This window comes from Lissotriton vulgaris, chromosome 9, assembly GCF_964263255.1.
Source record: "Lissotriton vulgaris chromosome 9, aLisVul1.2, whole genome shotgun sequence".
NCBI classification, from domain to species: domain Eukaryota; kingdom Metazoa; phylum Chordata; class Amphibia; order Caudata; family Salamandridae; genus Lissotriton; species Lissotriton vulgaris.
Genome location: NC_141697.1, coordinates 422724516 through 422740644, shown reverse-complemented (window position 1 = coordinate 422740644; position 16129 = coordinate 422724516). Strand labels below are relative to the sequence as shown.

The window sequence follows — 16129 nt, the reverse complement described above, 5'->3', positions numbered from 1 at the left end:
GAAGAATAAGTTACTTTTTTGCATGGAAAACTTGATGGGTCTGGGAAGTACGGACTGTGTGGGACACCGTAGAACTCTATCCGAAGCCCCCTGAATAGTCTGCAAAAACCAAGTATTGGAGTTAACAGAGAGCAAAATATGAACGAAACCTGTCAGTCGACCCACCACCCCCTCCAAAACTCGCAGAGATGAAGGTGGAATAACACTCAACTGAATTAGGTGCAGAGCACGATCCTTTACCTCTACCTCTAATGTGCTGATCCCGGGTAGGGTAGAAGGTGGCGTAACAGCTGTTGTCCTGGTAGACACCACGCTTGGAGCCTTGTAATCATGCATATTGTGGAGAGCTACGTCGGACGAGTGTCTCCTAACTATCCTGGCCCCTGGAAAACCTGAGAGTGGAAGATCTGCTTCATCGAAGATTGGACCTTATCTAGGGACGTAAAAGTGTTCACAAAATCCCCCAATTCTTTTATGAAGGGTTCTCCGAAGAGGCCCCCCAAAGCAACTGCACCGGCGTCAGAACCCGCCGAATCCCCAGCATGGGGTCGACTTTGATAAGAAAAGAACGACGGCGGTTCTCCCACAAAGCACAATTAGCATTGCCATGAAATATAGTGGTGCGCAGCGCCCTTCCAGAAAGTCCATCTGGGGAGATGATGGCGCTTGTGGATTTGTCATCCTAGGCCATGTCAAAGTTTTTTTTCAAGGGGCCAAGAGCATCCAGGAGTTTATCCTGGCAAGACCGCCAGGACCTATTAATCCCCTTCCTGGGGTCCTTGATAAACTTGGCAAGGAAGGTGGCCATGGTGGGTATCAAGTTCTGGGGTCATAGACACCTTCTCTGTGGTCGCAACCCCACCTCCATGGGGTGTCTCCTCGGGCACAGGTCAAATTGCTGTGTCTACAGCCAAAATAAATCCAAAATAAATCCAAAATAAATCTCATTCTTTACACCATTTCTTGCTTGAACTTGTTTCTGTGTTGATTAATAAAGTTTTCACTCCTATAAAGTGGTTGTATTTAGCGGTCTGCGGTGTAGGTAGACACCTATTTTATACCTTATAACAAAATCTTATTGACATGCTGTAATACCCTGTAACCTCCAAGACTTTTACATATATAGAGCAGCCCAGGTCATCACATTGTATTATCCTGTACTCTCTTAAAATACCACATATCGTAATACATCACTCGTCCTGGGTAATTAGTGCTGATGTTCACCCAATTCCCTGTGGCTAGCAGTCAGATAAGTATGTACTCAATACAATAGCCATATGCAAAAATATACACATATATGCCTTTAGAGTCTCTTTTCAGCTCTTTAGTAGTTCGCCTGAGGTTCATGATATTTATCAACTTCTGATTTAGATATAACATTGAAACTCTATTCTTTTTTCATTCCATTTGCCTTAAGGGTATTCAAATGGTAATTCCAATAGTTTTTCCTTTGAAGTAAGGTGTTCTTATTGTTTCTGCCTTCCGCCTTTTCTACAATCTCCAGTATGCAGGCTTTCAACTGGCTAATATGGTGTTGTGCTTCGACAAAATGGATAGCTACCGTGGATTTAATTAGTTTAGTCCTTATGTTACTTTTATGTTCATTCAATCGGGTTTTCAGTTTCTGTTCCGATTGTCCAATGTAGGCTTTCCCACATGGGCATTTGAGCATGTATATAATGTTGGAAGTATCACACGAAGCTTTTACTTGTAATTTGATTTTATGCTGTATGGTATTTTGTCGCTGTTCTTTGTGGAGTGCCTGATAATTTAGCTGATGTTTTTGCCTCTAGTGTATGCAAATATCGGTTCTTTCTCAAAGATATTTCTAAAATCCTGCTCCATTTTTAAAAGGACCCAATGTTTCTTCACTATTTTCTTTTATTGCTCATGGTTGAATGTTTTCATACACATGTCATTCTATCTTCCTTCATTTTAGGTTGTACTTTTAATAGTTCTGATCTGTTTTTGTTTTTTACTCGATTAGACGCTGGTGTTAAGAGCTCCTCCGGATATCCGCTTTGTCTGAATCTTTGTATCATATTTTTAGACTGTTCCACTTCCTTGATGGGGTCCGAGACTATCCTTTTTGTCCTCAGTAATTGAGAGTATGGTAGATGCTGCTTCAATGGTTGCGGATGGAAGCGGTCATACACTAAGGTGTTATTCCTATCCGTGAGCGGGGAGTGATTCCTAGGAGCACGGCATAACCGCTTTAAGCGGTTTTAAATTTCCGTGGTGCACTATCCAGCCAATTAGAGATTAGTCATAGTCACCTTCCCAGAGAGAGAAGGACGGGGGCAATCCGCACGAAGGCGGCTTTGAGCCTCCTCCTTCAGAGGTTTGCAGATGTTTGCCTCCACATATGAGGCAACCTTCTCAGAAGGGGTCCACTCCTCCGACCTGGGGTAAATGATGTTATTGGGATCTAATTGGTCAGACCCAGGGGTCGGTTTAGAGGGTTAAGTGGGGGGTAAGAAGGGAGCCATGGTCTCGATGGACACTGGTTATCATCGGTAACCCCAGGTATCTGTGGGTCTGGAGAATTGGAAGGGGGAGCAGTGCTGGGTCCAGGTGATTCCCTCCACTACTGCCCTATACATTGAGGCATCCACTGCCTCGTAAAAGTCATCATCAAAAGGCAGGTATTCAAGTGGATCCCCCGTGAATCATCAAATGCCTCCATAGTGCTTCCAGTAGGGGACGTGTTGTCCAAACTACTCGCTAGATAAACTAGTCGAAACACTCCATGGGAGGGCCAGGCAGATACAATACTGCTTTCAGAAGAGTTGAGAGACAACCAGGCAAAGTTTAGGTTGGCAATGCCTCACTGCTGTGGGTCTAAGCTCTGGGACACCCTCCCCTGGTGCTTTAAATCTGAAGGGGAACAAGCCTTGGAGGTGGTGTCCCTCGTGTGTAGCGCGCTGCATTTGAAAACCTCTTTAGCAGGAGGCTGGTCCACCAGAGCAAAAGTGGGGGAATACTGACCCTCACGAGGTGTCACACGCACACAAATACTCTTAAATATACTGAACTGAGACACGGGCGCTCAATGCACATCAAAAGAGGGGCCCCACGCGGGCTTCGAACCCCAGAATCTTTGGGGTGGCTCTCTCCAGGTTGTCAAGGCTCCAAACGCAGAGCGTGAGCTCAACCTGATTGCTGTGGGGATAGAGACCTTATGTCGATGTGCCTCACAGGCACGACCTAGCTGGCGGAGGATCAGACCGTAATTTAGCAGCGAAGAGAGCACAGAGTGGTCCTGTGGTGCGTTAACCTAAAAGGGAAACAACACAGTGCAGAGCAAAAGCCAAAACAAGATAGCACAATAGCATTAATCAAAATCATGCAAGGCAAAAACCGAACCGAGCGCAGAGGCAAGGAAAGGGCACTTAACTTGGCTGTGAGCAGTGAAGAAAGAGGACTGTGGGACTCTGATGATGGACTACATGACAATATGTGGTGTCCTGATTGGATGTTGCTTTGAACTGTTTGCCTATTAGCTTAAACTGTTGTGATCTTTACCCAATGCCCAAGGGCTCACGGAATAGAAGTTTTTTTTATATGTTCGCAGAAATTGGCTGCTGTTAATTTTAAAAGGAAGAGAGCATACATCATTTTTGCTTCCGGATTCTGACATAGAATTGTGCTTGTGGCTGTTGTTGGCGGTGGGAATGAGATTGTTTGCTTAGAGAAAAGTAGACTTTGAGATGTGTATGTGGGTTTTTTGTCGTGAGTCATGGTGCTGTAACTTCTGTGTTGTCTGGTAATTTGTGTATAGTGTGAAGGGTGTCCTCACTACTAGCAGTATGTGCATGGAGTGCCAAATTGTGGGCAAGGTGTAAAGATCAAAGGACATTAAAAGTATTCTTCAAATAGTTTTATTTTCTGGCGACATCCCCAGCTGAGCTCCCAGCTCAACCGCTTCTTCAGTTCCACTGTCACGTTCTCTCTCAAGCCTGACATCATAACATTCTATGATCTAAGCTAAGTATGTCTCCACACATCTCCCCCTTATATCACCTTGAAAAGAAATGTTATACTAATAAAAGATATTATTGGAAGAACTATACAATATAATAATGGAACAAAATATCATATTACCACAGTCAAGGCAAATTAACAAAAACAGAACAGTTTAACTCCTACCAAAGATGATGATGATGATGACATTTTAAAGGATCGAAAGTTACCTCATATTTTACAAACATCCCCCTATACTCCTAGTTGTTCCATTTTCAAGAACTACAACATTTCGTTTGACTTCTTTCACTTTACAAGGATCAGAATTTTTACTTTCACCTTTATGGATAAAACCCTTCTTTCTCACCACAATCCAATCTCCAGACACCAACCGAGATTGTTTCACCCCCATCCTCTTATTGTAGTATGAAACATTCTTACTGTGTGACTTCATCACATTCTTCTTTATTTCTTGACGATCCACAACAATTTCCACATCATCTTTCAACCATACTGGGCACTCCTTAGTATTTGTCACCCTGCCATTGAGGGAAACAATCGGTGAAACACCAGTTACCGAATGAGGAGTGATTCTATGTGGCCACATGATTCTCCTTAACTCCTTTTTCCATGACAATTGGTTGGCCAATGGCAATTGTTCGTTCGTTCAAAAACTTTATTTCGGTTGGTTTTAACCATAAAAGAACATACAAATACATGTACAGTTTTTAAACAATTCATTAATATTATATGCTCTAAAATACATCATCAATGACAATTGTATATTTTCCATAATCAAACGATTCACTCTTTCCACTAGACCATTGGCTTGTGGACGGAAACGCACTACTCTTTCATGGACAATTCCTAACCCAGTCAAATAAGACTCCATTTCCTTGGACACAAACTGTACCCTATTATCAGAAACAATGGTCTTCGGTAAGCCCTGATCCATAAAAATCTCTTCCATGAAATCAATAACCACTTATGTATTCACCTCTGGCACAGTTTTGATCACAAACCATTTGGAATGGTAATCCACTAACTCAATAATACATTTGTTGGCAGTTCCTAACTTTCCCACAGGTCCCAAAAATATCAATTGCTACCTTTTCCCAAGGTTTACCAGGAAAGCTTGACACTTCTAAGGGAGGTTGTCTAATCACTTTAGTTTCATCACGGTTAGCACATGCCACAGAATTCTTCACTCTTTCCTCCACATCATGATCAACACCCGGCCACCAAAACACCTCTGTTACTCTTCTCTTCATAGCACTACGTCCAAGATGACCTTCGTGAATGATATCAAGAATTCTAGATCGAATTCTAAAGGGAGGAACAAACTGACTTCTCCTTCTCCACCTAACACCAACGATGCTTAACTCATCTTTAACTATGAAATATTCACGCATAGCCACTCTCTGAGCATCCCTATCATCCCATCCATGCAGAATCTTTACCTCAACTTCTTTCATCACATAGTCATCTTCTCTGGCAATAGTCCATTCATCAGCAACAATGGATAATTCCCCTCCAATTGACAATACTTCACTATAGCCAATCTCAGAAACAATTTCTTCCACAGGCATCTTAGATAAGTAATCAGCAATTACTGCCTTTCACAAATTCAATCTCAAAGTTGTACTCCAGCATGCTTAATAACCACCTTGTAATAAGAGGTGTAACATTTCCTTCCAAACCTCGTCCACCTTTAAAAATGTAAGTCAAAGGTTTGTGATCGGTTCTTAACCTAAAAGGAATTCCCCACACATAAAACCTGAAATGATTAATTCCCCAACAACAGGCTAAAGCCTCCCTTTCGATCACAGAATAGCTAGTTTCAGCACCCTGTAAACTCCTACGCGAATCCAATTAGATTTTCAACTCCTTCATGAACCTGAGTAAGGACAGCACCAATCCCAACATTACTAGCATCAGTGGTAATGTATGTTTTTCTTGTCACATCAAAAAGACCTATGGTCGGGGCACACATTATAGATTTTTTTATATTGGTAAAAGAACATTCACACTCTACTGTCCAATCATACTCTGCTCCATTTTTCATCAATCATCTCAAAGGTTCAACAATTTCCGTAATTTCTTGTACATACTTAGAGCAGTATTCCGCTAACCCTAAGAATGATTTCAATTCATCCTTAGTCAGGTCTGCGTGCATTTTCAACAGCTGCCACAATACTTTTTTGGGGGATTAATTCCCTTGGCATTGATAGTATGACCTAAATACGTAACTTCTTCTTTCTAATTCAGCACTTTTTTTTCTTCAGTTAGACCATACTTTTCTAATCGCAACATCACTTCCTCAAACAATTTGTCATGACTGTGGTTACTATCTCTCACAATGAGCACATCATCTTGGAAACATAATACATGCTTCAAGTCTCCAAAAATGTTCTTCATCACCCTTTGAAAAACAGCTGACGCTGATGCTAGTCAGAAAGGCATCCTTTTATAACGAAAAGCTCCGAATGGAGTCACAAAAGATGTTAGATGACGAGACTGATTGTGTAGATTGACTTGATGATAAGCGGAGGAAATGTCCAGAACACTGAAGACAACTCCTTTACCCTCCATAGTTAGCATTTCAGAAATGTTTGGTAATGGTTGTCTATACACCCTGATGCACTTGTTCAAATCGCACAAGTCAGTACATAACAGGATCTTCCCATCTCCTTTGGATGCCACCACAATGGGAACCAACCATTCTGAGGCTTCTATTGGTTCAATGATCTGTTGTTCAAGCAACATTGCAAGTTCCACCTTCAAAACTTGTTTCAACATGTGTGGCACATTTCTCCAACCCTCGTCGCAAGTGTAAAGATCAAAGGACATTAAAAGTATTCTTTAAATAATTTACAATTATTTTAAAATCATGATGTAGCACATTCTGTGGCTGTTTTTTTCTTCAAATCACAGTTTTATTTTATACTGCTGATGTACAGCAAGGCTCTTGATGGGGCAGAAGTGGTAGTAGGAGAACCAATATTGGACACAATCTGCGTTGATAGATTTTAATTTGTCTACATTGTGTAATGGCCGCACTGAAATAATTCTTTAAACTTGTATTTTAGGAGCGTTTTCAGTTCCCATCGCATGTCCCAGACATATCTGAAACAGCAAAAGATCTCATCCAGCGACTGATTTGTGGAAGGGAGCGCCGCCTGGGACAAAATGGAATTGATGATTTCAAGGCGCATTCTTTTTTTGATGGAATAAACTGGGAAAATATTCGAAATCTTGAAGCACCTTACATCCCAGATGTCAGCAGTCCGTCAGATACCTCAAACTTTGATGTAGATGATGATGTACTAAGGAATCCTGTAAGCTGTATTTTATATCATTAGAAAAATAATGTCAAGTTTTTGTTCAGAGCAAATGTTAGTTCTAGGATTTTTGTATCTGTTAAGATAATTTCACAGCCTCCTTTTTTTTTTTTTTTTAAATGTCATTTACTTATCGCCTATCTCTAAAAATATTTGTGTTATATTGTACTAAATTGGACACGTAGGTTTTTTGTTTTCAGACATTGTGAGTCAAGGTGTCCATTGGTATGCAGATCTTGTCCTTTTTTCATTTGGAGAATTGGTAATGAACCATAGACCTCCAGAATATTTACTTCCATATGCCTTTGTGAGTGCTAAATAGAAGTAACCAGCTTATGTGATGGGAAAGATGCACTGCATGTTCATGATTCTCCATTTGACCTGAGCTGCTCGTCCAGTGTTTTTACAAAGGCTATGGCAGTAGAAGGAGAGGAATTCATAATTAGCTCTGTGCACATGTCTGTTTTGTCACATTTGTCCCTCCTCAGAGATATCCAGGTGTTCTTGCAGCTAGTGACATCTATTCTTGAACAAAAGCCATTTTGCAAGTTTGACAACATTGCAGTCAAACCATTACCACACGTTGTTCATAGGGGGACTGCTGGATCTGATGGTGATAGAAGACCAAATATACTACAGGTTGTGATATGCTTTTTCAATTATCTATTTCACTATCACCATGGTGGTTTCAGAGAGCCGGTAGTCGCATGGTCTCTTGTAACCAGATGGTGCCCTACACCTAACTGAATTTATCCAAGTTGTTATGGAAACTCTGCATAAGCGCCTCCTTTCTACTCTAATGCCAGAGGTTTCATAACTTCATATTTCTCAAGTATTAGTTGGAGGGATGTTTTGCACAGGTCCTCTGTCAAGGTTAAGCTATTAAGTTGCAAATTCCTGTTTCAATATATTATATACTAAGAATCCATACATTGGTTTAGCAGTTTTCTATCTTTTTAAATTATTTTTATTGGAATCAAAAGATCATAAGAAGTATAACACAAGATACACATCCCATTGGTTACTTATAGTATTGGTAACTTTCTTGTCAATGGGATACACCCCCCCCCCATTCCTAAAGGCCCTCCCCATCCCTTCCTAGGAGGCAGACACCCCACTAGGGCCCAGCGTTGAAGGGTGGAGTGTATATTCTACCACAGGAGTCGTTCCATCACCCCCAGATTTTGGTTCATGTCTGTGGGCATCCCCTGCTCATATTGTTCTTCAATCTTGATTCCTTTGATTTCCATTTGCACCCTTTGAAAGGACATACGTTTCTGATTGAATTGCTTGAAGATGGGCTTGTTTAATCCACATTAGGGGCATTACTTTCAGGTGAATTGTAAGGGTTGGTCAGTACTCTTTCAACTTTCTCTTTGGGCGCAACATGGTGAAATAGAGTATGCACAACCTCATTAATAATTATTCTTGTTTCTTGAATTTGAGTTCATCTTAATAATTGAAAATAACTTATTATTATTTTTATTTGTTCTCGCAATTTAGTTTTTGTCTTTGTAAATTATTTCTATCAAGACTTGACATTTTTCCATCCAATCATTTTTTGCATTGGTCAGAAGTTAAGATTGTGTTGCGGAAACAAGATGCGAGATGGCAAATCTATAACAAAAAATACCTGGTATATGTTACAGAGCCACATAAAACAGATCAACTGAAAGTTCTTAACAAACCACTCTTACTAGCTACTACTAACCTCAGTTCATTGTGGTCAGATTCTTAAGAAAAGTGAAGCTAATATAATGACAACATTTGTGGTGCTCATTTTAATGGTAACACCATTCAAAAGGATGGCAACCAAGGTAACAGAAATGAAACATATGTCATGGCTATATAATTTTTTTCTTTGCTCCTCTAATTCAATATATTGATACAATATCTAAATGTTTAAATCTTCTTTTGTCCAGAGGAGATGCTGGTCAAAATAAATAAGTACCTTTAATAAGTACCTTTCAAATGCATACATCTAATTGCAGATTCCTCATATTTTGAATATTCCCCAGGTATCGTGCTAGATCCGGCAACATTTTAGACGTACTCCTGTTTTCTGGTAATTGGGTATTGCTCCCTGTTAATATTCTGCTTTGGAAGTGACCGCTTTTACACTGATGTCAGTTACTTTAATTCTGTCCCTCCAGACTTTGATCCAGAGCTACCCTTGTCTCTGATCGAGATAATGCTCTCCAAACTTGTCACTAAAATGATACCAGTGTGTAAGGGATTAGTCACACCCTAAAACTACAGGGTTTAAGCCATGTAGAGACTGTCGCAAGCAAATATCTGTGAAAGATCCCTTCAGGTTTATTTTTGGTTTGCAGTGATTTTGCCCAGATGTACCCAAATGCCATATGGGACAGCGAGACAAAGCTTTACATCACCAAACACTGAAAACTCCACACCGTGACCAGTGGAGGCCAAGTGGAACGTCCCCTTCCCGTTTCAGAAGTCATTCCCTGCGGCAGCTCTTTGTTATACTAGCAGTCATTAGGTAAGTCATAAAAGAAGTATAGGAAATCCAAGTGGGACTCTGCTTCTTGACACCACCTCTGAACTCATGAAAGTCACAAAGAAGTAAACGTGCCTCTTGGTCTCACTCCCAAACTCAGTTGCCTTCCAAGCCATTTCAGGCGCCTGGCCCTAGCCAACCCAAATTTCTGAGGCCATCTGTAGCACTGCAGCACATAGAGCCCTTTTGCGAAGCAATGCTGTGGACAAAGCATTTCGCAAGATGACATTGGTCGAAGTCGCTGTTTGACAACCCATCAGACTGAGAAACGTCCCTTTGGCACCCGCACGGCTCCCTCCGGTGCACCTTCGGCCCCAGTGAACTGCAAGGACTTCCAACTGAAGTCCTACCAGCGGGTTTGCCTTCGGCTCCAGCTGAAACCTCCGAACTTGCTACACGTTTTGCACTGGCTTTGGTGCTGACTTCAGTCCCGGTGCCATGCCCTGCTCTGGATCAACAACAGAGGAAGAAGCACAGCGATTATGCTATCTAACTTTGAGCCAATCTCGTCTCGAGCGAGGTCGCACCCAGCAGCCTTTTGGCTACCCATCAGGATTTGACATACCTCCTTAAGATCAAGGATGGGCTCAGGTAATCCACAACCTTTTTGGGACGGATACAGGCAACAACCAACTTGAAGTTTGGGGATGGCCATGTACCTCACTAAACTGATGATAACTGGTGTGAGGACCTTCTAGATGCCAGTGGTCTGAACACTTCTCTAGACGCTAGCTTGGTCTCACACCCTGGGCCTGCCACTGAGGAAAGTGCCTCCTTTGATGTGGTGTTGCAGAGGTCCCTGGCCTCCAGCTACTCCACATTGAGGTGAAAATAAATGTTTTCAAGCAGTTCACACAACCTAGTTAGATCCACTAAGAGCCCCTTCTGCTTTCTAAAGAAGCCTTGACAATTACACTGCTTTGGGCATGAGCAAAGCCATGTTCCAGGGCATCCAGTAAACAGACAGCTAGCTCATTGCCATTGCCCTGCTCCGGGTAACCCAACACTCTTGATGCAACATCAAATACCAGAAAGTCTGGTGGATCAAGCATCCACCAGAAATATAAACCTGAATATTTTCCCCATCACTCAACCGGACCATGCAACTCATCAAAATCTTTGGCAACTGCATGGTCTCATCTGCTATCGTTGGCCTGCTCTCGGTCCGTGCCAGCTGCTTGTTTGTCTACTACTTCAACACACGTAAGGACTCTGCCCAATTGCTGCCTACTATTCCCGAAGGCTTACGCACTTCTCTCAGACCATCCAAGACCGCATGATACTTCAAAATTTGTCATTCGATGTGAGCTGGTGACTATGTACTGCCTAGGCTGAGCAATAGGTCCCAGTGTGACACTTAGACGGGTCTGGGTGAGCTCTATGGGCTGCTCCAGCAGTGTATCCAATATTTTTTCATGGACATGGTGTTGGGACAGAATAGTCCTCTGCATGATTGAAAAAGTCTACCACTGCCATGAGTGCCAAACTATACTGTTACCGATGTTGTTGTTGTTTTGTCATAGGCAGACATGGATCATGCATGGGCACCATGACATAGGACTGTCTCATGGATTTCGGTCTTGTTATACTCGGAGGGGCGCCCAAAGTGCTACCCTCATAGGAGTGCAAGGCTACTGACTTTACCAGGACTGGAACTGTGTGTGCGCAGTGGTGACGGCATATCTAGTAGTGATCAGTAGTAGTGAACAGGACCTTTTTACCCAATGTCACTGGAGTGCGGCCTAAAAGCCCACTGCCTTTCTTTAAGTTCCGCTGTTGTGTGCGTAACTCACCCTTGGCCTGCATCAGGTAGATATGCTGTGCTGCAGGGATAGAGCAGTACTGTGTTGTATGATTGGTTCTCCAGTATTGTATCTTTTATAGATTGACATGCTTGAATCTTCCCCGTCCTCATGGTGGGAGTCCCACGATAACAGTAAAATAGCAGTATTAAAGCTTAACATTGAAAGGCCCAAAAGAATTCATTAACTTCAGTAACCAATAACCATTATTATAAAACATATAAACTCCAGCCAATCAGAGCGTAGACTATAGAATCTCCTTCCCAGCTAAAGAATGATCTCTGTGCTCATTTTTCTTCTGAGGTACCAGTCGGGAGAGTGAGTACCCATTTTTTCTTCATTATGTCAGACTCAAAAAAAGTGTTTTATAGCCCTGTAAGACTTGTGGAAAGTCCAGAATTTATTCTGAGAACCCACATAAAGAATGCCTCTACTGTCTTTACCCAGATCATAAGCCCAGAGAATTCAAGTACTGTCTTACTTTTTCCTCAAAAACCCTGAAGGACCATGACGGTAGGCTGCTTCTCTGGCTGCAAAGGAAGAAAGCAGCAAAGGACTCTGATTCTGAGGCTGAGAAGAAGCCCCATACCTCCTCCAAGAAGCGAAAAGAAGAAGGGTTTTCTGCATCTCTTAAGGGCCCCAAAAGCCCAGATCTCATTGTAAGGAGAGAGTTGAGGAGAAAGGAGGTAAAAAAGCCAGTCTAGTCCCTCCTCATCAGAGGTCAGGTTCTGCCCCTCTGTCGATGCCTCTATCTCATCCCAGGGATTCTTCAATTGACAGAAAAAGCCAGTCGACTGGCCTGTCGACTAAGATATCACCTTCTGCGACCTCCGGCTCTGCTCCTGTGGGCGTCCCGTCAACAGTTTTGTCAGAGACACCTACTGTGTCTACTGTCAAGACAATGACGGCGGCCGCGTTGACAACAGCGGTGATGGCTTAAGGGCGGTCAATGACGGCGATACCATCTCCATCGACTAGAGTTTCACCGTCGTCGTATCAACAGGTTCGTTTACCACCGTCAGCTATCCACCCGTCGACGGTGGTGAAGATTGGTCTGCTTTTGAAACCGGCACCTTCCCTGATGCATTATTTCTCAAAGGTTTCTCCTCTGCCTCCTGCACATCTCCTAGGTTTTCAGGAGTCTGAAGATGGTAGACCCTTCGGGTCTGCTTACAGTCCTTCGCAACTCAAAATGAAGTGCCAGGACTCAAGAGGATGAAGAGATAATGGAGGATCCATCCACTTATCTGGAAAGAGACTATTCTTTTTCAGATAGGGAACGTCCCACTTCTTATTGTTTGGACACTTTCCAAGAACACTATCCATAGCAAGAACCCTTCTTTAATGTCCCCATTTCATTGGTGTCTGAGTTCCGGCTAATGTTCAATGACTACTATAAAAGATTTCCGGAAGTAAATTCTGCTCCTCCTCCACCTCCCGCTCAGGAAGTCACCCCTCCAGCATTGCGGGTGCTACCTCTGCTGCAGAAGAGCAGCACTGTACCAACTCCTGCTCACGTTCCTGCACAAAGTCAAGTTGATAATGACCCACAGATGGAGGAAGGGGAATTGCGTTTGGGCCAGGATATCCATAACGAGTGGGATGACTATGCGATCCCCACTCCACCGTCTCCACCCTCAGCTGACTCTCCACCCGCAGATATCGGCGGAGTTCACGATCTGCTAGAGTGCGTCTCCAGGCGCTTCAACCTTCCCATGCCCATTAAACAAACCAAGTGTTTTTTATATGATTTAGGCCTACTACATAACGTTGCTCTTGTTACATCTCCATTGTGGACTTCTTGTAGTAAGAAAGCTTGAAATTAATGAAAACACCAGCTTCTATTCCTGCTGTAGTACCGCAGTTGTGGTACAAAAAAGGGGGTGGTGATGGACGGAGCATCTGAACCAATCAAACACTCACACCCAGTCAACAGATCTGGGTTTAATCCATCACCGTTCTTTAGCCCACTCTGCCACCCCAGTTCAGACATGGCCATATGCAAATCAGTCTGACCCTGTGCCTCATGGGAACAGTCCAGCCCGAACTGCCAAGCCATACCTTCCCTGGACCGGAAACAAGCTTCCTAGGACCGGTTTCTGGCATTACAGCCGTCTTCAGCCAGGCTTGCTTGAATCCAGTGGCAAAGTGAGCAAGGGACTCGCGTCTGAGCATACCCTGCCAATTTATGGCGAACAAAGCGGTACAAAAGGGGGTGGTGATGGTGATGGAGGAAGGGGAATTGTGTTTGGGCCAGGATATCCATAACAAGTGGTATGACTATGCGATCCCCACTCCACCGTCTCCACCCTTAGCTGACTCTCCACCCGCAGATATCGGCGGGTTTCACGATTAGCTAGAGTGCGTCTCCAGGCGCTTCGACCTTCCCATGCCCATTAAACAAACCAAGTGTTTTTTATATGATTTAGGCCTACTACATAACGTTCCTCTTGTTACATCTCCATTGTGGACTTCTTGTGGCAAGAAGGCTTGAAATTAATGAAAACGCCAGCTTCTGTTCCTCCTGTAGTACCGCAGTTGGACAAGAAGTACAAGGTCCCTGAAGACTCTCCTGTGCCTCATCAGGCATTCCCGGCCTGATTCGGTCATTATGCAGGCAGCTCAAAGGTAGTCAAAGAATCCTCCCTCTCCGTGCTCTACTCCCCTTGACAAGGAAGGGTACCGTTGGAATAACATTGGCAAAAGGTTCTCCACTTTGTTAGCCACTGCTATCAGAGCCTCCAACGCCTTGTTTCTCCTTGGGAGGTATGACCGCCAAATGTGGTCTGACATCTCAGCTTTGCTCGAATTCCTTCCAGAAGACAAGAAGGAAGCAAGTGAAGTACTATCGGAGGGTGAAAAGGCTTTCTCAGAAATGATTGACGTGGCCATGGACATTTAGTCAACGGCCTTCAGACATATGGCAGGAGCAGTGGTACTGAGACTGCAAGATTGACTGAAGGCTACTGCCATTCGACCGGATGTTCAGGCAAAACTTCTCGACATGCCTTTCGATAGTGAGTTGCTTTTTGGGAAACGTGGCTGAAGCTTTGCAATCAATCAAAAAGGATATGGAGACAGCTAATTCCTTGGGAAACCTTCAGCAAAAAGATTTTCTTCTTTCCGAGGCAGAGATCAATATCTCTATCTGTCAGCTTCAACAGCGTTTCTAGCCTTATCACCAACAGGGTTTTCATACACAGTACACTTCTCAGCCCTTTCAGCAAACCTCAACATTGACCTACTCTAGACCAGCAGCACGTCCACACCAACCATCAGGAGGTATGGCTCACGATTCTAACAAGAGACATTGAGGTTTCACTGTTCCCTGCTACCGCAGTCCCACTTCAATTTGGCTTAATATGCTCAAAATTCTTCAAAAACTGGAAACTTCTATCTTCCGGGAAGTGGGTGTTAGACTTATTTCTCCATGATCACGCCCTGGAACTTGTTTGACAGCCTCAGAACATGCCTTCAGAAAGGACTTCTCATTGCCATCTCCGTATTCTCAAGAAGGAGGTCCAGTTGCTCTTAACCAAGCAGGCAATCGAAGAAGTGCCGCCCGATCAACACAATCGGGGGTTTTATTCCCACTTCTTTTTGATAAAAAGAAAGACGGGAAAATGGAGGCAGTTAATGAACTGAAGATCACTGAACCAGTTCATCAAATCCCAACCTTTCAGAATGTTATTGTTTCAGGAAATTCTGCTTCTAATGGATACAAGAGACTATATGTCATCACTGGATCTTCTGGACGCATATTTTCATGTTCCCATTCATCCAAAACATCGACAATTTCTGAGGTTCGAGGTGGCAGGGTGCAATACCAATTTCAAGTACTTCCTTTCAGGCTGAAATCGGCTCCGAGAGTCTTCACCAAGTGCTTGGCTCAGGTGCCTGCCTTTCTACGGCGAATCCGTCATCAAGTATTCCCTTATCTAGACGACTGGTTGGTCAAAGCCCCATCGCTTCAAGCCGCCAAGAGATCGGCGTATGCCTGTGTCCAACTCTTTCGCTCCCTCGGACTCAGAATCAACTGGGAGAAGTCCTCCCTGGATCCCTCCAGGTCAGTAGTGTTTCTAGGAGCAACTCGGGACCCTACACTCTAGAAAGCTTTTCCCACAAAAGAAAGAAATCTACGACTGCAAAGGACAGTCCGGGGTCTGTCCGCAAAAAGGTGCGTTTCAGTAAGAAAATACAAATCAATGCTTGTGATGATGTCAACCTGTATCCCGCTGATTCCATATTGCCGCTTAATGATGAGGCCTCTCCAGGAGGAGCTTGACGCTCAATGGAGGCAATCTCAAGGATCATTCGAGGAAGTCATATAAATCACTTCAAGGATGGTCTCAGCAATATCCTGGTGGACGGTCAAAGACAATCTTTCACAAGGTCTCTCTTTTCTCATGCTTAAACCAAGGTTGGTCATGACATCTGATGCTTCCATGGACGGATGGGGGGGGCTCACCTGCAAGGATTACAGGTCCTCGTAAAATGGTCTG

At 43.4% G+C, this 16129-nt stretch overlaps 1 protein-coding gene across 1 annotated transcript in view; it reads left to right on the top strand.

The window, feature by feature from the left end:
- Positions 1 to 16129, top strand: part of CDC42BPB (CDC42 binding protein kinase beta) — a 900025-nt gene that overhangs the window by 297504 nt on the left and 586392 nt on the right. The window contains exon 8 of the mRNA XM_086937841.1: positions 7053 to 7301. Coding sequence (XP_086793967.1) covers positions 7053 to 7301 — 249 coding nt within the window. The remainder of the gene's footprint in view (positions 1 to 7052; positions 7302 to 16129) is intronic.